The 18603-nt window shown below is 35.5% G+C and overlaps 1 protein-coding gene across 10 annotated transcripts in view; it reads left to right on the plus strand.

Moving 5' to 3' along the window:
* The window catches only part of LOC114130702 (uncharacterized), an 89339-nt gene that overhangs the window by 38399 nt on the left and 32337 nt on the right, over positions 1–18603 (plus strand). For all 10 annotated transcript variants that reach the window (XR_007604515.1, XR_007604514.1, XM_050201974.1 and 7 more), the window contains 8 exons: positions 654–692; positions 1347–1388; positions 7735–7782; positions 10620–10655; positions 15264–15302; positions 17173–17223; positions 17359–17388; positions 17512–17547. Coding sequence is in view for 8 of the 10 variants with exons in the window: in XM_050201974.1 (XP_050057931.1) it covers positions 654–692; positions 1347–1388; positions 7735–7782; positions 10620–10655; positions 15264–15302; positions 17173–17223; positions 17359–17388; positions 17512–17547 (321 nt within the window). In the remaining 2 variants the exon portion in view is untranslated. The remainder of the gene's footprint in view (positions 1–653; positions 693–1346; positions 1389–7734; positions 7783–10619; positions 10656–15263; positions 15303–17172; positions 17224–17358; positions 17389–17511; positions 17548–18603) is intronic.

The raw sequence follows: 18603 nt of genomic DNA on the forward strand, positions 1-18603 counted from the left end.
AAATTTAACACTCCTATAATATATAATAGTGATTCAAACGGTACTTAATGTACAGCAGAGCGTTACCCACTTACTCGCTTTTTTTTTTTTTTTTACTTTGCCAATTTTTCATGTAGCTTACGAAGGGTTTTTGTTGTGATAATAATATAGGTATGTATTTTTATTTTGATGATTAAGTTGTTATTACTCTTTAGTATTAATTACTTATTAATATTATATTATTTAGTTAGGATTGCAATATAATTATGTGTAAAATCTCAACTTTTCAAAAGAAATTAAATCAAAAGCCATCTTAATAGTGTTAATATATAAGGATACTAAATATAACTGCTCCAGGCAGTCAATTATAGTTAGCAGTGTTTAAAAAATCCTACAAATTATTGTAACAAACAAAGAACCTATTTTTTCAACAATTTTCTTGCTACGTAATTTCTTTAGGTTTATTATACAAGAAGATATTTTTAGTTAGATTTCTTATATCCCTACGTTAATTAGAGTTATTAAATAAATTATTATTATTATTATTTTTTATTTATGATTCAAAATATGATGTATAAGAGTTTAAATAAATAACACTAGTTAATTATAAATATATTATAAAATATTCATAACTATTTAACTTAGTATATTCGTTGAAACATTATAAATTTTAGGATCAAGTACATCAGATGGTAGAGGTGAAAGGTACGAAGGTATAGTAATTTTGATAATTTATAAATGAAAAATCGTACCTAATATTATTCTATTTGTAATATGTTGACGCGGACCTGGTGCTGTCACGGCGTCAAGAGGTGTGAGGATGGGTGGTGATGTAAAAAAAGAAGTCACACTAGTTGTCGGCGGTATGGTTTTAAGTTTATTTTTGGGAGAAAAGAAAAGACAAATAATATTTCCGCGAACAAACTCAATAGAAAGAAAAACACAAAAAAAAAAAACAATAGTGGCACGGTGGCGTGGTGTGATGGTACGTAAGTGTGAAACCTGAAAAAAAAACAAATTAGTGGCGAACCGGGGTGTGTACGTAAAGGCACGGAACGCTAGACTGGCTAGCCTAAGTCCGGTTCGCGGTGTCGGCGGTTCGATCGGTTTGCGCGCCGTTATCGCGCGTCGGTGTCGTCCGTCGTCACCTGGCGGTTTGTAAGAAAAGTAATTAGCGGCTTTCCGCGTAAATGCCGTTTGAATTCAAATGGCTGTTACGCGGGATCGCGTTAATGTGTGTTACTATTAGTTATTATTATTATGATGTATGAGAGTTTAAATAAATAACATTAGTTAATGATAGATATATTATAAAATATTCATAACTATTTAACTTAATATATTCTTTGAAACGGTTAAACTTTTAGGACAACCTAAATTAATTAGCGATGAACCGGATGAAGAAACAAGTATAGTAATTTTGATAATTTATGTATGAAAAATCGTACCTAATATTATTCTGTTTGTAATATGTGTGTTATTTTTAGTTATTATTATTATTATGATATATGAGAGTTTAAATGAATAATACTAGTTAATGATAAATATATTATAAAATATTCATAACTATTTTAATTATTTATCTTAGTACCTATATTCTTTACAACATTAGAACTGTTGGCTATGATTTTTGATAACCATGCGGCGACACTGACGTGTGGCCTACCGAAACTAACCTAACCTAACCTAACCTTTTTTTTTTTTTTTAACACACTCAGTGGAAACCTGGGGGGAACTTTCCCACGTAGGTAATACTACCCTCGAGCTCCGAGTGCCGTTTATTAGTAAAACAATCATACAACAACATAGCTGGACAGAGGCAGGCCAATCTAAATTATAATGCCGCGCTGAGGTTCTCCCCTTCTGATGCGTTCTGCGTCCTCCTTCTGCAACATGACTTTGGTCGCAAATCTGGACACCGCTTTCCATCATTCGGGAGAGGCTTGCATCTTTTCGACCACAGATGCTGTATCGAATTCGCCGATGACGCGTATCACCTAATCACGCTCCTTTTCCCAACTCGTGCATCAGAACATTGTGCGCTCGGCGTCGTCCTTCTCGTCTCCACAGTGGCGGCATACAGATGTCGGCTCCTTGCCTATTTTCTGTAGGAATGCCCCGAAACACCCATGACCACTGAGCAATTGCGTCAGATGGAAGGTCATTGAGCCGTGCTTCCGTCTGCTCCATGCCGACAAGTCTCTAACGACTGTCCTCGTCCATCTGCCCTTTTCAGCCTCATCCAGCCTCCGGCGTCACCGGGTGAATGTATCGATGAGCAGGGCCACACAAAACGCATTTTCGACCGATATTGCAGTGGGTCCGGGTTTTGCTTCGGTTTCGTTTGCCGTCGTTCGCCTGTGCATAAACAATGCTCTCCGCTCCATCGCCAGGAGGTCTGCTGGGGGTGTGGATGCCAAGACACCTACTGCTACCTCCGAGACAGTTCTGTATCCACGGATACTGCTAAGCAACACTTTTCTCTGAGTCTTGTTGAGCTGTCTGGCGTTCTCTGGTACTACCTTCAGTGTGTCAGCCCACAAGGGGGCACCGTAGAGTAGCACCGAGTGTACTACGGCTGTTCTCGCGCGGTCCACCAAGGTTGGACATGAGCCTGCAGAGTTGGGTGCTGATTTTCTCTGCCTTATCAGCCGCCTTCCGCATATGAGCCTTGAACAAACATGACTTTTCAACAACGATGCCTAGGTAGAGAATCTTGTTACCGAGTGTTAGTATAGCGTTGTTGATATAGTCAAGTTTGGTGGTGTGTACTTGTAATTATAAGTGAAAATTACCGCTTGCGTTTTTTCCATTGCGATGGCCAGGTCAAGGTTGCTGATCTTTCTCACCACGATTTCCAGCGCTACGTTGGCCGTACTTTCAAACTCACTCGTTGTCCTACCGTACGCGACGACGAGCGTGTCGTCTACAAAGCCGATAAGCTCCGCACCCTTGGGAAGAACAGTCTTAAGCACACTGTTGTAAGTTATATTCCACAACAGCGGCCCTACAACAGATCCCTGCGGAACGCCCCACATGATCGGAACATCCATCAATCCAGTCAACGAGTGCGGGTTTTCGATGTACGCCTTCCTGCCAGCGAAGTAAGACCTGAACACTCTCATCAAGTATCCTGGAACCTTCCAGGACTCCAGAGCGGACAGGATGTGCGCCCAACCCGCGGAATTGAAGGCATTCTTGATGTCCAGTGCTACCGCCACACAGAACAACTCCTTGTTCATGGCTTTCACGGCTTTTCCACAGAACTCCATCACGGCGTCATCGGTTGATCGGCCTTTACGGAAGCCAAATTGGTTTGGAGCCAGCCCGCATCTCAGCAATATGTGCGTTCAATTTAGCGGCCAGTAATGCCTCAAAGATTTTGCCAGCATCGTTGAGAAGGCAGAGCGGACGGTACGATGACGGGACGCCTTCTGGCTTGTTGCCTTTGCGAAGCAACTACACTCTGGACTCCTTCCAACGAGCGGGAACAGTACCCTCCATGAGGTACTGGTTGTAAACTTTGGCCAGCATTGCCGGATAGATTTGTGCACCTCTCCGATGATCCGGTTGGTGATATTATCTGGCCCGGGGGCTGTCTCTGCTCCAGAATTGCTTAACAGTAGCTTCGACCTCGGCCTCTGAAAAAGCGACGACTGGCTCGGAAGGGCATACGGTTCCACAGTCCACCAGAGGGCAAGGAGGAAACAGACTGTCGATCGCCGTCCTCAGAAAGTCTGGTTCTATTCTCGCCGCCGCAGGAGGACCACTCATCTTGCGCAATACTATTTTGTACGGCTTTCCAAACGTGTCTGCATCCACTGATTATGTCAAATCGTCCCAACAGGATTTTTTGCTTTTTGCGATTGCAGTTTAAGTACCTTTTTGTATTTCCTATGCTGCTCTACTGCTTCGGCAGCCTCAACGATTGCTTCATTCGTATTCGGATTCATGGGGTGAGTCTGGAGACGTTTGGCACGTGCAACGAGCCGAGTCTTGTTTCGCATGGCAGATGTACAGCTCTATCTCAACGCCGAAATTTCGGTATTCCACCAATGGACAGGTTTTCTGGCTGGGGTCGAGGCTGACCTCCGCGGGAGCGCTATGTTACAAGCGGCAGAAATGTTATCCTTGAGTACCTCTGCTAAGTTATGAACATCTCGTCCACGGTGGTTGGACACAGGGTTCAGCCAATCCGCTATTAGCAATCCCACTTCTAGCAGGTCGTGGTTGATGCCCTTGGTTGTATCCCATCCACGGAAGACGTGATCATTGCTGACTGGCTGTGCGTTTGCGTGGCTCGCGAGGTCATATGTGATGTAAAAATGATCGCTGTGATTGTACTCCTCATTGTGGACTCTCCAGGACGAGCAGATGACCGCTGTCGACGTTGCCGTCATGTCGCGTCCACGACGGATCCCTCCCCACCGGTGAAGGTAAATGTGTAACCCATGTTTTGCACGATCAACTGAAGGCTTGCGAACAAATCGCCTAGGTCATCGCCATGCTTGGTCGTTATCCGATCGCCCCAAGCCGCGGATCTGGCATTAAATTCCCCAGCCACCACTACTGAGTTGCCTTGTGGGATGGATCGTTTTGATGCTGTTCTCCAACCTGAGAAGGAGATTGTTGAACGCGTCTCAAGTATTTAGATTAGGTGTGGCATAGCAGCTATATATCTGATAGCCACCAACTCTCGTAGACACAAACTCCGAATCCCGTATGACGTTAGCCACAGAAACTTGTTTGCCTGCCACCATGGCCGCTCTACCCGTCTTGATGTCAGTTAGCATATCACATCCATTGTCGCTGATACTGTAGGGATCACTGAGAATTGCTACATCAATTCCCTCTTCCTCCATGAATTTAATCATGAGGTCTTGAGCCACTCTGCAGTGGTTCGGGTTGCCTTGTAGAATCTTAAGCATCGAAGCGAGATTCTACGTTGCTGCCATCTGCCTGACCAACGTCAGGGCCACTTGCCTTACGCTCTTGCTACCTCTCAGAGTGCTTTGTCTTTACCATGCAAGCGATCGCCAGGTGGTCGATGCTATTACACCGGAAGCATCTCTTCTTGGCTTCATCAGCAGTGCAGCCCTCGGCTAAGTGACCACGGTTCTGGCAGCGATAGCACGTCTTTTCCTTGGTCTCAAGCAACTTGACACGGCACCGGCTCCAGTTGACGTCCAGTCTACCCAGCTCAGCTAGTTTGATGGCAGCTGGAAGTGGGGTATCAAAGCGCCCAACCCTGCCTCCACCAGGGTTAACCCTGACCACAACCTTAGTTCGAAGAAGTTCGGGTACCGCAGAACGGACTGCTGACTCTACGTCCTCGGTGCTGTGCCATACTGCTAGGTCCAAGATAAAGATCGGAGTTGTGCCCGATGGTTTCTTGATTAGCGCTATCTGCCTTACAGCAGCATTCAGGGCAGACGCTAACTTATCAGCCTCTTTGTCATCCTGAACCTTAAGCAGTATGGCACCTGATTTAGTGACCCGAGTTATTGGTTTCAGGTCAAGCTCCTTCAATTGCACGTGCACCTTGACCTTGCGCATGATGTCCGCATAAGATTTCATATTCGCGATCAAATCTCTATCTGAAGCCTGGTTCCGTTGAGTGCCCGGGGGCACGACTGTCTCAGCAGTAATATTGCCAGAGATGGGGGCCTGGCCGGACACCCTCATTTCTGGGTTCTGGCTTGACGCTGACGACTTTTGGGACGAGCCACTCCCAACCGCCGGAACTGGTGTTTCTGAGGCCCCTGTAGCTGTAACTTCGAAATTGTCAGTTGTACTCATCATTAGTGTTTGGTATTGACTTGGCGTCCACTGACGACACCAGTCTCGTTCCGTCTGACTTATGTTCCGTGCTGAGTCCTGATCTTCGGGGACACCGGGGTGCGATCACTGCCCCGGTGGTGAGCTTGTCTGTGACTGCTTATTCGTCCAACTCAGGGGTATAGCTTATTTTGCAGCTACCCTGCATATCTACCGAGCGTTCCCCTATCCGCAACCTGGGGACACGCCCGCCAGCATGTTCTTGCCTCCCTAAGGCGGGATCCTAACCTAACCTAACTTTAACCGTACGATCGTCCTGTTTCGCCGTTACCGTCGGGCACGATCATGATTTAAGATAGTATGGTTGCCCATCGACTAGAGTTAAGATGAACCATATAGTGAAACTCACTTTTTTTTCTACAGTAGCGCTCCGTGTGGACAAAATAGTATAACTACCAATCGGAAAATTAAACTTTTTAATGCTCCGCCCACCGAACGCAGTTATCTGTGCCGATGCGGTAAACTTGTCCACATATTCTTCATTTTCCCCGCTGTAAGCATCACGTTCTTAAAAATAGCTGATTGCTATACTTCATATTGGTGGTCATAAGATAAAGCATTTTACTATAGTCAAAGAACAAACCAGAAATGACATTCTACTGTGTGATAAAATAGTGGAGGACCGGCCGGGAAGTTATGATCAAATTACTGAAGGCTACACCTTGAAGTTAGTACAAGTTTTTGTATACAATAAACCACATGTGTTCACGCCACGCGTCATCGTATTCCCCGATAAGTATTATTATGTTTCACCACAAATATATCTATTCTCTGTTCAACATATATGTGTATTATTCTATACGGGGTCGTTGGTCAAAATACGTTGCACAATAGTATGAGATGCGGAATACAGTCAGTCGGCACTCTGTCTGGTCGACCGTCGCAAATAAAACGCTGCAACGGGCACGTTTGTCGTCGGGAGGCGTACAGATAAGCTACTAACCTTCCGCCGACTGTAAAGGGCCGAATCTATACACTATTTCATAAACGTTCATTATACCAGTAACGGCATAAAGGCTTACGGTGAGCAAAGACGAAGCGTTCGGCGACCCGCGCGCTCTGCGCTAGAGGAGCCCGGGTCTACACGCTGACTGTGGCTACGGTGCCACAATTTACAAAACAGCTGGTCTCATGTTCTATGACAAAACGGGGACGCGCCCACGCGCTATAACGAATCACAAGCCACTGTGGACGTAGTTACGACCACAATAACCAATCACAAGACAAACGCGGGCGGCTTCGGCGATTAAACAGCACCGGTGCCTATAAATATCAGTGCGGAGCGCAAAATCAGTCGGTCCTACCTTACCGTAGCAAGACCTACCCAGTCAGAATTTCGCGGTTTTGGGACCTTCTGAATATACGGCACCTCGCTGTAGCAAGACCCACTTAGGGCAGACTTGCGCAGTTAAGGACCTTTTTGCCAACGTAACTACTGAAGTAAGACCTACCCACGCAGACTTTCGCGGTTTTGGGCCTTCTGAATATACGGCACCTCGCTGTAGCAAGACCCGCCTAGGGCAGACTTGCGCAGTTAAAATCGTACGGCAAAAAACAGTGAACTCCAAAAGCAAACGCGCACGGCAACCAAAATACAGTCAATTGTCAAGGGCACAGTACAAAACAACATGTATAGTAATATTTTACTATGTGTCAGCTGCATCCAAGGTCGCCCATTTATTTAACACAGAAAGATAGAGAGTGTCGAACCCTGCTATAGTCGATGGGCAACCATACTATCTTAAATCGTGGGCACGATGTGTGTGTCCGCGAACGAACTATCGTTTCCGTTATAATCTTTGTTAATTCTAATAAACTGCCTCGTTGTTGTAAAATTATACGTATTGTTATTAAATAATCCTGACACCTTTAAATCCTTTATATCGTTTGTGCAGTGTATTAACATCTTTCTTTCAGAAAATTTGTTGAAAAAACACAAAAGTCAGTTAGATAAACATGAAGCAGGTAAAGTGATTGAAGGGCTTGGAATAACAACCAGATAATTCCACTTTTTAAAATTGTTCAGGGATGATAAAAAACCGTTTCATTCCATGATTAATCGATACTAAAACTATTACAGTAAAATTTTTCTAATATAAACATGATAAAAAATAATACTGACGACTTAAAATTTAGTTAACTTTTTTTTTCTTTAGATGAAAGATGACCAACGTTATGAAACCTATGGGTTTATCTAGACATATAGTTATTGCGCCAAAATATTGTTTTTTGAAAGTATACTTAGAGTAATTTAAAAAAAATTTGCCAAAAATTTTTAATTTTATTACTTTGAAATACCTATAATACAACAGTACCTAAGTTTTAAATTGAGTTATGACAAAAAGAAGTGGTATAAAAGTATTATATTTATAACAACAAAACAAAACTATGTTTATATATTATAAATGTATGTAAATTTTTTCTACACAATAATTCACGAAAATGCGCATTTTTAAAAAAAGTGGATTTACCGGTTGTGTTCAAAGCCCTTTAATTTTGATAATTTAAAAAAAATCGTAATATTATTCTGTTTGTAATATGTGTGTTACTTTTAGTTATTATTAAAAGTGTTTTATAAATGATTATTATAGGTGAGTGCAGACTTGAAGTTTGGGGGAAGGGGGATGTTAATGATTTTCACTTATCGTATTACGGATTTACATCACGTATTAATCAGAAGTATAAGTATATAATTACTAGTATCATAGAATAGATAAATCTATTCCGTACTACTGCCAAGTTTTATATTTTTTGAATCTAATAACTATTTCTAAGATAATTGCAATATTTATGTTTTTTTTGTACATATTTGTAGTCAATAACATCAATAAATATCTTAATTAAAATAATATCTTATCTTATTACCTTTAATATTAGAGTAAATTACCTATTATCATACTATTTAAAGCAAGGGTTAGGTAAATTGGCACGTTGGACAAATTTCAATGGCACGCGGAATATATAATTGTATGCTTTTTCTTTAATCTTAATTAGTAAAAATTGAATCTATCACTATGTCTACCACTCAATTACCACAGGTGTCTGTTTTGGACGGTGGCATTCGAAGGGCTATCGAAGTATCGAATGATTGAGACCGTTGTACCTTTTTGAACGATTGAGAACACTTAATATCAACAAAAACTTATCACTGACCCCCCCCCCCCCCTAAAAAAAAAAAAAAAAAAAAACAATAAGATTGAGAACGAATTTACGTGCAGCGTTGCCATATCATTTATTTGGCTTTTGAAAAATTGTGAGCTATTAAAATAAGAATTGCCAATGTTTTGTGAACTTGCTTTTGGTGATGTTTAATATTTTGGAAGGTATTTATATCCTAAATGTACACTTAACTACCATACGTTTTTGTATACCTCTTAAAAAATTTGATATTTTATCTGGCTCTAGTACTAAATTATAACAACCACTAAAGATAACTGTATGTCAAAACTAAGTATACTTGGTATGATATAGTAATATAGTAGACTTAAATCATGTTTCTAATAGCTTTTTAAAATACTTTTAGTAATTTAATAATATTATTATTTATTAAATTTATCAGTTATGTTATTACTTTTAGTTTAAGTTTGGTACAATCATAAAAGATAATTTTAGTTCCTATTGAAAAATCAATAAATTAATAAGAAAAGAAATAATTAAACACTGATTATTAATTATTAATATAATTATTAGTAGTATTCAACTAAGATTTAAATGCAATTAAATCAATTAAGATGATGACCAACATACAATAATTGAATTATATAATTCACTTTTAAATAATTTGATAATATTATTTAGAATTTAGATGTGTAAAAAAAGCTATTGAATCATAAACAAAACAAAGTGGAGGTATATAACAGTGTAAAATCAAAAGTTTCAATTTTGTTTAAAGTTTCCGCAAAGTTTCAAAAAGTCAGTGAAAACATGAAATTTTACATCTCTGCTTGCCGTACAAATATTATTTGAACATTTCCATTTCATCCTCGTGTCTACGTTTCCAAATAGAACGAAATTTATTACTGTATTATTGTATTATTATTATAATATTGTGTATTTAATAATACTAGGTCTTCACCTCGCTCACTTTTTATAATTTTAATTTCATTATTTTCCATTTTATTATATTATTAAGTGATGAATAGTTTATGCGACGACTGCAAACTGCACAACTGTAAATTTAATCTAACCGTCATTCTCTCGTATATGGTATCTAAGTGACTATTAACATCCAGAAAATTCGATAAAAGTTCGATAAATATCAACAGATTATGGTGCTCATATTAACGATTGATTACATTTGGCAACGTTGGGAAAAAAACTCGAGCGTTCTCAATCGTGTTACCAAAAATAACATTCTCAATGGAACCTACCGTTCTCAATCGTATTTTACCGATACGAAGTATGGCAATACTTTAGCACTGTATTACGGTACAGAGTATATATCTGTAATTATGATATTATTATAATATTATTTATTCTTTTATTTTCATTTTTTTTTTTCTATAAGTGGTCAGTTTTTTTCTATTTTAGTGTTAAAAATTGATATGTGCTAACTGATGTATTTTAGAGTTAGTTTCCCCAAAATTATACCCATTGGAGCAATTTTAGTGCGCTGCCTTATGTTGCAGTATAAATACAACAGTTTTAAAATCAGGATATCAGAAAATTATTTAAAAAAATTATTCTTGACTACTAGTTTTAAATTCAAAAAATAATTTTTTTTTTCATTGTGCACTTCATGAAGTGATTATTAATGAATAATGATATTTACAACCACTTACTAGTTGTCGTTATATTTTCAGAGATTAAAAGTTTATATCAGGATCTTCAAAACAAAAGTAAGTTAACCACAGAATTTTAAATTATTATGCAACTTGAATCTTTGTGAATCGAAACGCCCTTCTTTGTCTAATTTAAAGCATACGACATGGGCGTAGGTAAGGGGGTTACCATCCGAAATTAAAGATGAAACAATTTAAAAAGAAAAAATTGTGGATTAAATTTAATGTATATCTGACCAAAACCCCCTCCGAAAATATATCCTATCTACGCCCGTCGCCCATGTCATACGATAATAGTATATATTGGTACCAAAATTCTAAATCCTTTGTGAGAGTACGGGATTTTTACGGTCCCAATAAACCACCCATGAGTAAAGGGGAACACTTTACTCACGACCTGTGAGCCGCACCGCGTGATGACCCAAGGGCCAAGTCGATGGAACTCACAGGCTTTGATACACACAGTGACGAATGAACGTCAAAGAGTTATTTAAAGGGAAAAAAAAAATATAATATTAATAAATAATGAGAATACAGAATATTAGGGTGATCACGTGGGTATAATTTACATGTTAACATAATTGAATTAATAATTTAATGTGGCTCTCGCACACAGAATTACAATAGTTTGATAATAAAAGAGAGCATACTGTTTTAGTATAATTCCGGGAGGCACATGGCAAACATTAGGAATAATATAATATGAGGAAACAACGAATCTTCGGATCGGCCCGCGAGGTTCGACGGACTGTAAAGATGATATTTTATTATGTTACCTCGCCGACCGTTGGGTTACCGTCCGGCATATCGCTTAGGACGGGAAATACGGGAGAGAGAAAAAGAAAAAGAAAACATGCCTATTAAATAATATGCATATGAGAGAATAATATAATAAGGGTTTTGGGGGGAACATGGATTTTCGGAGAGATATATTACGCAATCGACGTGACCTCCACGCTGATGACTGGAGTTGTTGAGGTGATTGACCGACGGCTGTGGTAGGCTGGTCGGGTGACCGTTGACACACATACACGTGGTCGACATGGCCCACCGGCGTCAATCATTGGTAGGACGGCGGCTTCGCCCACATCGGGCCCGCGTTGGTGTTTAGCCCCTCATGGCGGACGTTACAGCGTTGATGTAGATGAAAAAATAATAACAATAAACAAGACTTTGTTTATTCGGTCGGACGTTCGACCACGAGGTTGAGCGAGCCAAGAAAAAGAACAACGGTAAAACAGCTGAGACGTTGATGTCTGGTTCAGTCAGAAAAATTGAGTGACGACGGCTGGCCGACGGCGTCCGGTCGCTGGTCGGTGTTGTCCAATTGATGTCGTAGTGGGGAAGGTCAGGGTAGGTATATTACGGGACTTTACAATATTTCGGGGTGTATGGTATAATTGCCTGCGGGCCGTACCGGCGGACGCGACGAAAGCGCTGGAGGCGACGGGCGGCGGACAACCGCGGCACGTCGGCGACGAACACTGCATGGTGAAGGGGGGGACGGGGAACATTAATTGCATAATACTGCGGTCATTTCTGCATTAGCGCGCGATAATCATAATAATATATAAATAAGGTACGCTCATTAGTGGCAATATGGGTACAGGTATGTTTGTGCTTATAATAATATTGGTGCAAAAAATACTGTGACGTTACACCTTATAATATTGTTCGTACCTATTATTAAAATCAGATTAATTGAATTGACTTATAAGATGTTAGATGACTAACGATTATTTCTAAAAAGGACCCTTCAATTTCAATTAAATTATTTATACTACATATTATTATGTTTAAAATAATATCAATTTATTGTTATCATCTGGAAGTATAATATTATCACAGAATAATATTATTTATTTTTTTTAATATTATTTTTTTTATTCTGTGATATTATATCCATAATATTAGATATAGATTGTATAAGTAAAGTGATAACAATTTAAATTTATAAATGCATGTACAATGTACATAATATTTACATCTATTTTTTCTCTTTGTAACCTCGACTACTGATTATATATAAGTTGAACCAGAAACATAATAATTATTAAGCCTATAATTATTATTTATTATATAATAATATACATTAATATAGCCTATAATAATTATTAAAAAAATAAAAAAAATAATACACCAAGTTTCATTAATTTCAAATTTACTATTTATATGTTATTTTATGTTACGTAATACCACAGAATACTGAATAATTAAAAGAGACACCTTTTGAATGAACCTTTTGAATTTAACAACGGTTCCCTAGGGAGCACTGTTTCACATCACCTGATAGTAGTGCTGCCGATAGAAAGATATTTCAAATTATTCTATTGTTCTAGCGATACTTTTATTCTAAACATTTTTTGGATCATAAATATTCATAATGTAATATTGAACAAATTAATTAAAATTTAAAAGCTTATAGCGTACCTAGCAGAATACTGTACATCTGTGTGGTCTAGAAGCCACGCTCACGATGCTTGATTTGATGTATAATTAAATCACACTATGAGCATTATATCGGGTACCCACCATTTTCAACATAGCGGTATAGCTCCACCAGACTTACATCCTTATTCCTTAAACACCCGCCGCTGATCATTAAGTTTAACCCTTCCATATGACACGAAGAAACTCAAAAAAGTCTGTAGAATACCTATTGACGAGACGCTGGGAAAATACAGTGACCCGAAATGGGGATCTAATTAGGGAATCATTTATAAAAGTCCCTGATAGGGATAGTACAAGAGCTAAATAGTAAACGCTTAATTGAATAAGAATAGGAAAACCAAGATGCAACTACCTACATCATAAATGGGATGTGGTAGACTTTCCACTTTGTAAATACGGAGAAATGCAGACAGTCAAACATATATTTGAAATATGTCCTAACAATTATGTTTGAGAAAAGACTGGCAAAATGGCACAAAAGCAGATCAGCCTTGGGGAACTTGTTACACGTCTGTAATTCCTATTATTTTATTAGTTTAGAAGTAATTATAATTATTATAACTAGGTACTATTACTTATTTATGATCTATATTTTATTACTTGCTTTAATTTGTTTAATTTTAGCAATTTTTATGTATATTATGTATATTTTTCTCTAAACATCTCAAAATGAGTAAAATCATGTGATATGCATATAAATTGAATAAATATATTATATACCTCAAAATACATTGTAGGTTTAAACAAATTTATTATAATTACAAGTGTGCAATATCTTTACAATTACCTACATTTATATTGTAGTGACCTTTATACATATTAAAAAATTTATTTTTACAATTAATTAATTTTAAAATTATGTATAAAATAGTAAAACATGATTGACAAAATGTATGTAAACATCAGCAAATCCGTGTGATCAGATAAAAAGAATTATACATTTTTGTTATTTACAAAAAGTGTGGCTACACTGATATTCCAATAATTTGAATAGATTTTTGAGTGTTCAGCGGTGACTCTTTTGGTTATTCTTTGATAATTTTATTGTTATCGCTTGATAACGTATATATGGATATATTTTCACAAGGTTTGCCTCAAGGTGGATATATACGGTGGACCAGCGAACACCCTCCCATATGTTTAGAGGGGTACGTCGTATTTACTACAAATAATAATTTCGACAGAGTGCGCTGTTTGCAATAGGTGTCCTGTTTTTATCATCAGCTGATCAGGTACCGGCCGGCGGATACATTTTACTTTGCAGCATACTGATTTCCGGCGATCAGCATAATATAATATTATAATTTATAATAATTATAATTATTTTTTATTAACGACTGTCGACATACTTAAAAGTTAAGATGAGTAAAAACAACAAATGTTTTGTTCCTGGTTGTGATGTTGGGAATAAAAAACATAGGAAGAAACATACAGCTTTGACTCCCAATGTTAAGTATCCTTCACTTTTTACAGCTCCTAAGAATGATGTAAATATATAAATACATATATTATGTAAAAGCATAGCCAGAACTAGACAAATTTATTAGGACAGGTCAAGTGACAAATATGAAAAAAAAATTCTACTAATTACTAAGTCAGTATCATGAGACAATGATATACAGACAGTATTCTATCAGGCCATGGTCTGACCCGTAATTTCGCCTATGTGTAAAAGTATAAAATTAATATAATCTGTTATGTGCTAATGCCGCTTAATAAATCTTATAACTAAGTATTGTTTTTCTATAACCTGTTTACTTACAACTATAATTTACTGTTTCTAAGTTGCTTTCTTTTGTTCTTATTCTAATATTCTCTTTTGTTATAGAATTGTTAAAATTGTTTAATTAATAATTTCTATTATTATTCTGTTATTTATTGTGCTTACTTATCTACATTTTTTGTAAATGCCAGTTTGACGTTAATAAAATAAAATAATACTATAATGTACATCAAATAAAGTTAAATAAAAGTAATTACGTTTGAAGAATTCAAAATAATGTTCAAATCACTTGGTTTCTATATTATTATTCATTCTTTACATGTGGTTACATGGGATACTAATTGATAACAGAGCGCTCTAGTGGTGAAAATAACTGAAGTAATTTATAGGCCCTTTTTTTTGTGAGCTGGTCCGCCGTATATATCCACCTTGGTTTTTCTGTATATTATATTATTAAAATATATCTACTTATACGTAAATATATATTTCAGTTCCAACAGCTTTACTCAATTTATTACAAAAAGCTCTTGGTAAGTAATCTAACATTCCATATCATATAAAGTAGATATAATTAATAAGGATGAAACAAATTACTACCCCGTGCAGTGAATGTAATTTTAAATATGTAATTTAATTAATACTTTTGTAAAATAATCAATAAAAAAAAAGCGGGTAAGTGGGTACCGCTCTGCTGTACCTTAGGTGCCGTGTGGATCACTATTATATTATATTATAGGAGCTTTAAATTTGAATTCATGATAGGATTCATTTACTCATAGATAATATTATATACATGGATGGGACATACCGTGTATTCAACTGTGATCGAAGAGCATACTAGTTACCAAAGTGGTAGTACATAATTTTTATATAATATACTATAATTAATATATATAGAATATAGATAAATAATATATATACTATAATTTAGGTGTGGTATCAACCATAAATGATAACGATAACAATAGTATAATGTTAATTTGTTTATTGATAACGATAAAAATTTTGTTTATCATAAACCAGTATCTGTTACCGTATATAACCATTATGGTAACTAGTAGACTCTTCGCTTACAGTATACCGTGTACAATAGGTATAGGAATGTTCCATTCATGTATATATTATTATCTATGCATTTACTAAGTTTATATGATGGTGTTAAAACGGTTTGAAATTAAATCGTTTTGAAATTAGAACCCATTAATGTCATGTAAACAATTTAAAACGGTTTAAAATATGTAAGCCGTTTTAAAATTTAAAATGCTCACGCTATGAATTTAAAACTGTTATATATACTTAAACCGGTTTATCAAATGTACCTACATATAAATGTGAGATATGTTTTGCTTTAATTATTTTTATGAAAATTTAAAATATGAATTAATCCATTATTAGTTATTCACTTGGAATAAACGACTAAAGTCGAGGAGAAAAATACTAATTTTAAAACGGTTTATGAAATATTTGATAAACCGATTTAATATAACATGTTCGTATATAAACATCTGAAAACGGTTTAAGCTAAACTGTTTTAAATAATTTTAAAACGATTTAATTTCAAACCGTTTTAACGCCATCATATAACCGTAGTAATTGTATACGAAAAACGATTCTGAACAAAGATGATTTGTCAGCCTAGGATATAATTTCCAGTGATTGGTGAAAAAGGTGATTTATGTTTTAATGGACTGAATACATCAAAATTTAAGTCCTTTTATAATTATTGTAATCTAAACTGATGGAAAATCTTGCATTCAATTTTCAACTCTTAGCTACTTATACAAATAACTTAATGAATTTTCAATTACAAAATAATTTGCAAATATTCACGATTTTGACGAATTTCGTCAATATTTGAACTTCAAATCGTACCTATGTATTCTTATCATTTTTTAATCACCATAAGAATAACTTATGTGGACATTTGTATTAAATCTTTAAGTATTTTGTCTCAGCCAAAAACTTTTATCGACACTTCAAAAAACAAATCGAAAATTTCAGTTGTCTATAAATAACTCAAAAAAAGTCAAAATATTTTGGTGAAAGTTTCAAGTATTTACAGTGATTAGATTTTGAGTTACAACCATTTAAAAATATCGATTTGGTCAAAAACCGGTTCTGCGTAAAAATTCCCGTTATTCCGTCACAAAAAAAAAACACACATCATTGTAAAATCAATACAATATTAATAAATATAAATCACTTCGTTCAGAATCTAAAATAATATTTTATTGAATTATATAAGTTTGATTTTATTTGATAACATTTGATTCCCGTATATTTTCATAAAAAATATTGTATGTTGGTATACATTAAATTTACTTAATTAATCAAAACTTTTTATAGTATTGTATAATATGTAATAAACGATTATTTTAAGTTACCCATGTTTTATTTTAGATAATCAAAATGAAAATGACAATGAATCAGATGCTGGAAAAACTAAATGCTGTAATTATTTTACTTATAAATCAATTTAATAAACTTGTGAATTATATAATACCCATCTTGATTTTAGAAAAATTATATTACGCTTAAATTTAATTTAATAATATAAAATTAATGACTTAATAATTGTAACAATAGTAGGTTCACTTAAAAATCTGTTTTCGGGATGTAAGTAAATTGAAGTCTATGTCTTAAAATGTATTTTAAGTAAAAAAGTATATTAATTATATTATATGTATAACTATAATAATAATTTATAAAATTAATGACTTAATAATAAAATTGCAACAGTCCGTAGAGTGAAAACTGTGTTTCAGAGTTCAGACAGTAAGTAAATTGAAGTCTATGTCTTAATGTATTTTAAGTAGAAAAGTATATTAATTATATTACATGTATAATTATAATAATTATTTATAAAATCATATTATAAATTATAATAGAATACGTTTGAATAGTTTACTTTGATTTAAAATAATTACATACCTCTTAAATATGATATGTTTGGTTAAATAAAATATTTGATTAATTAAATGAGGAGTGATTATGTAATCATGAGTGTTTTTCTGGATATTATTGAATAATTAATACAATAGTTAATTATTTGGTGTATAGGTGGCCATCGAACTAGTTCCCGTAAAAATCACTCTGGTCCAAATCACCATAGAATTGATTCTATCGGTTAATTATGATAGCCACCACGTGAAATTACAATTTTTATTGTACCAACATATGATACCAGTTAGCTCACCATATCAAATTTTCAGTGATTCTGTTTACTACATATTGTGTTTTATTTTGAGTAAGTGAGCCAAGTGAGGTTGCGTTCAGCTAACCCTTCTGTCAAATCACTCCAAAAATCAAAAGGTTCGGGTGTGATTGACAAATTTGTTTGAATTCGGTAGGTAATATAAGTTCTAATCTTGAATCTTGAAATAAATATAGCTTTCAATTAGGAAACCCGAGATTTCGAATACAATAAATTGAATTCGTTTTCGCTATCGTTTTTTTTTTAGTGTCGTAGGTATAAACACTACACTGTAACCAGTTTTGAATGCGTTTTAAAAACTATGTATTTCAGCAATAGAAAAATTTAACTGAATATTTACACTTATTATGTATCGTTGAGTTGTTTGGTTTCCAGATGACTAATTATTAGTTTGTATAACAACTCTACTGTGATTCAAGTTTTCCCGGTAAAGGTTCATCTCAAGAGAGTTATAATGCCCATAGACTCTGCATAATTATTATTTATTTTTACTTTTAAAACTACTGATTCAGGATTCTAGTATTCCAAGTAGCCATAAAGTTTTGGGATTTGTAATAATATAATTATTTTCATTATTATTTTAGTTTTTTTCAATATTGACTTTGTAGAGTAACTTG

Source organism: Aphis gossypii, chromosome 2 (genome assembly GCF_020184175.1).
Source record: "Aphis gossypii isolate Hap1 chromosome 2, ASM2018417v2, whole genome shotgun sequence".
Taxonomy (NCBI): Eukaryota; Metazoa; Arthropoda; class Insecta; order Hemiptera; family Aphididae; genus Aphis; species Aphis gossypii.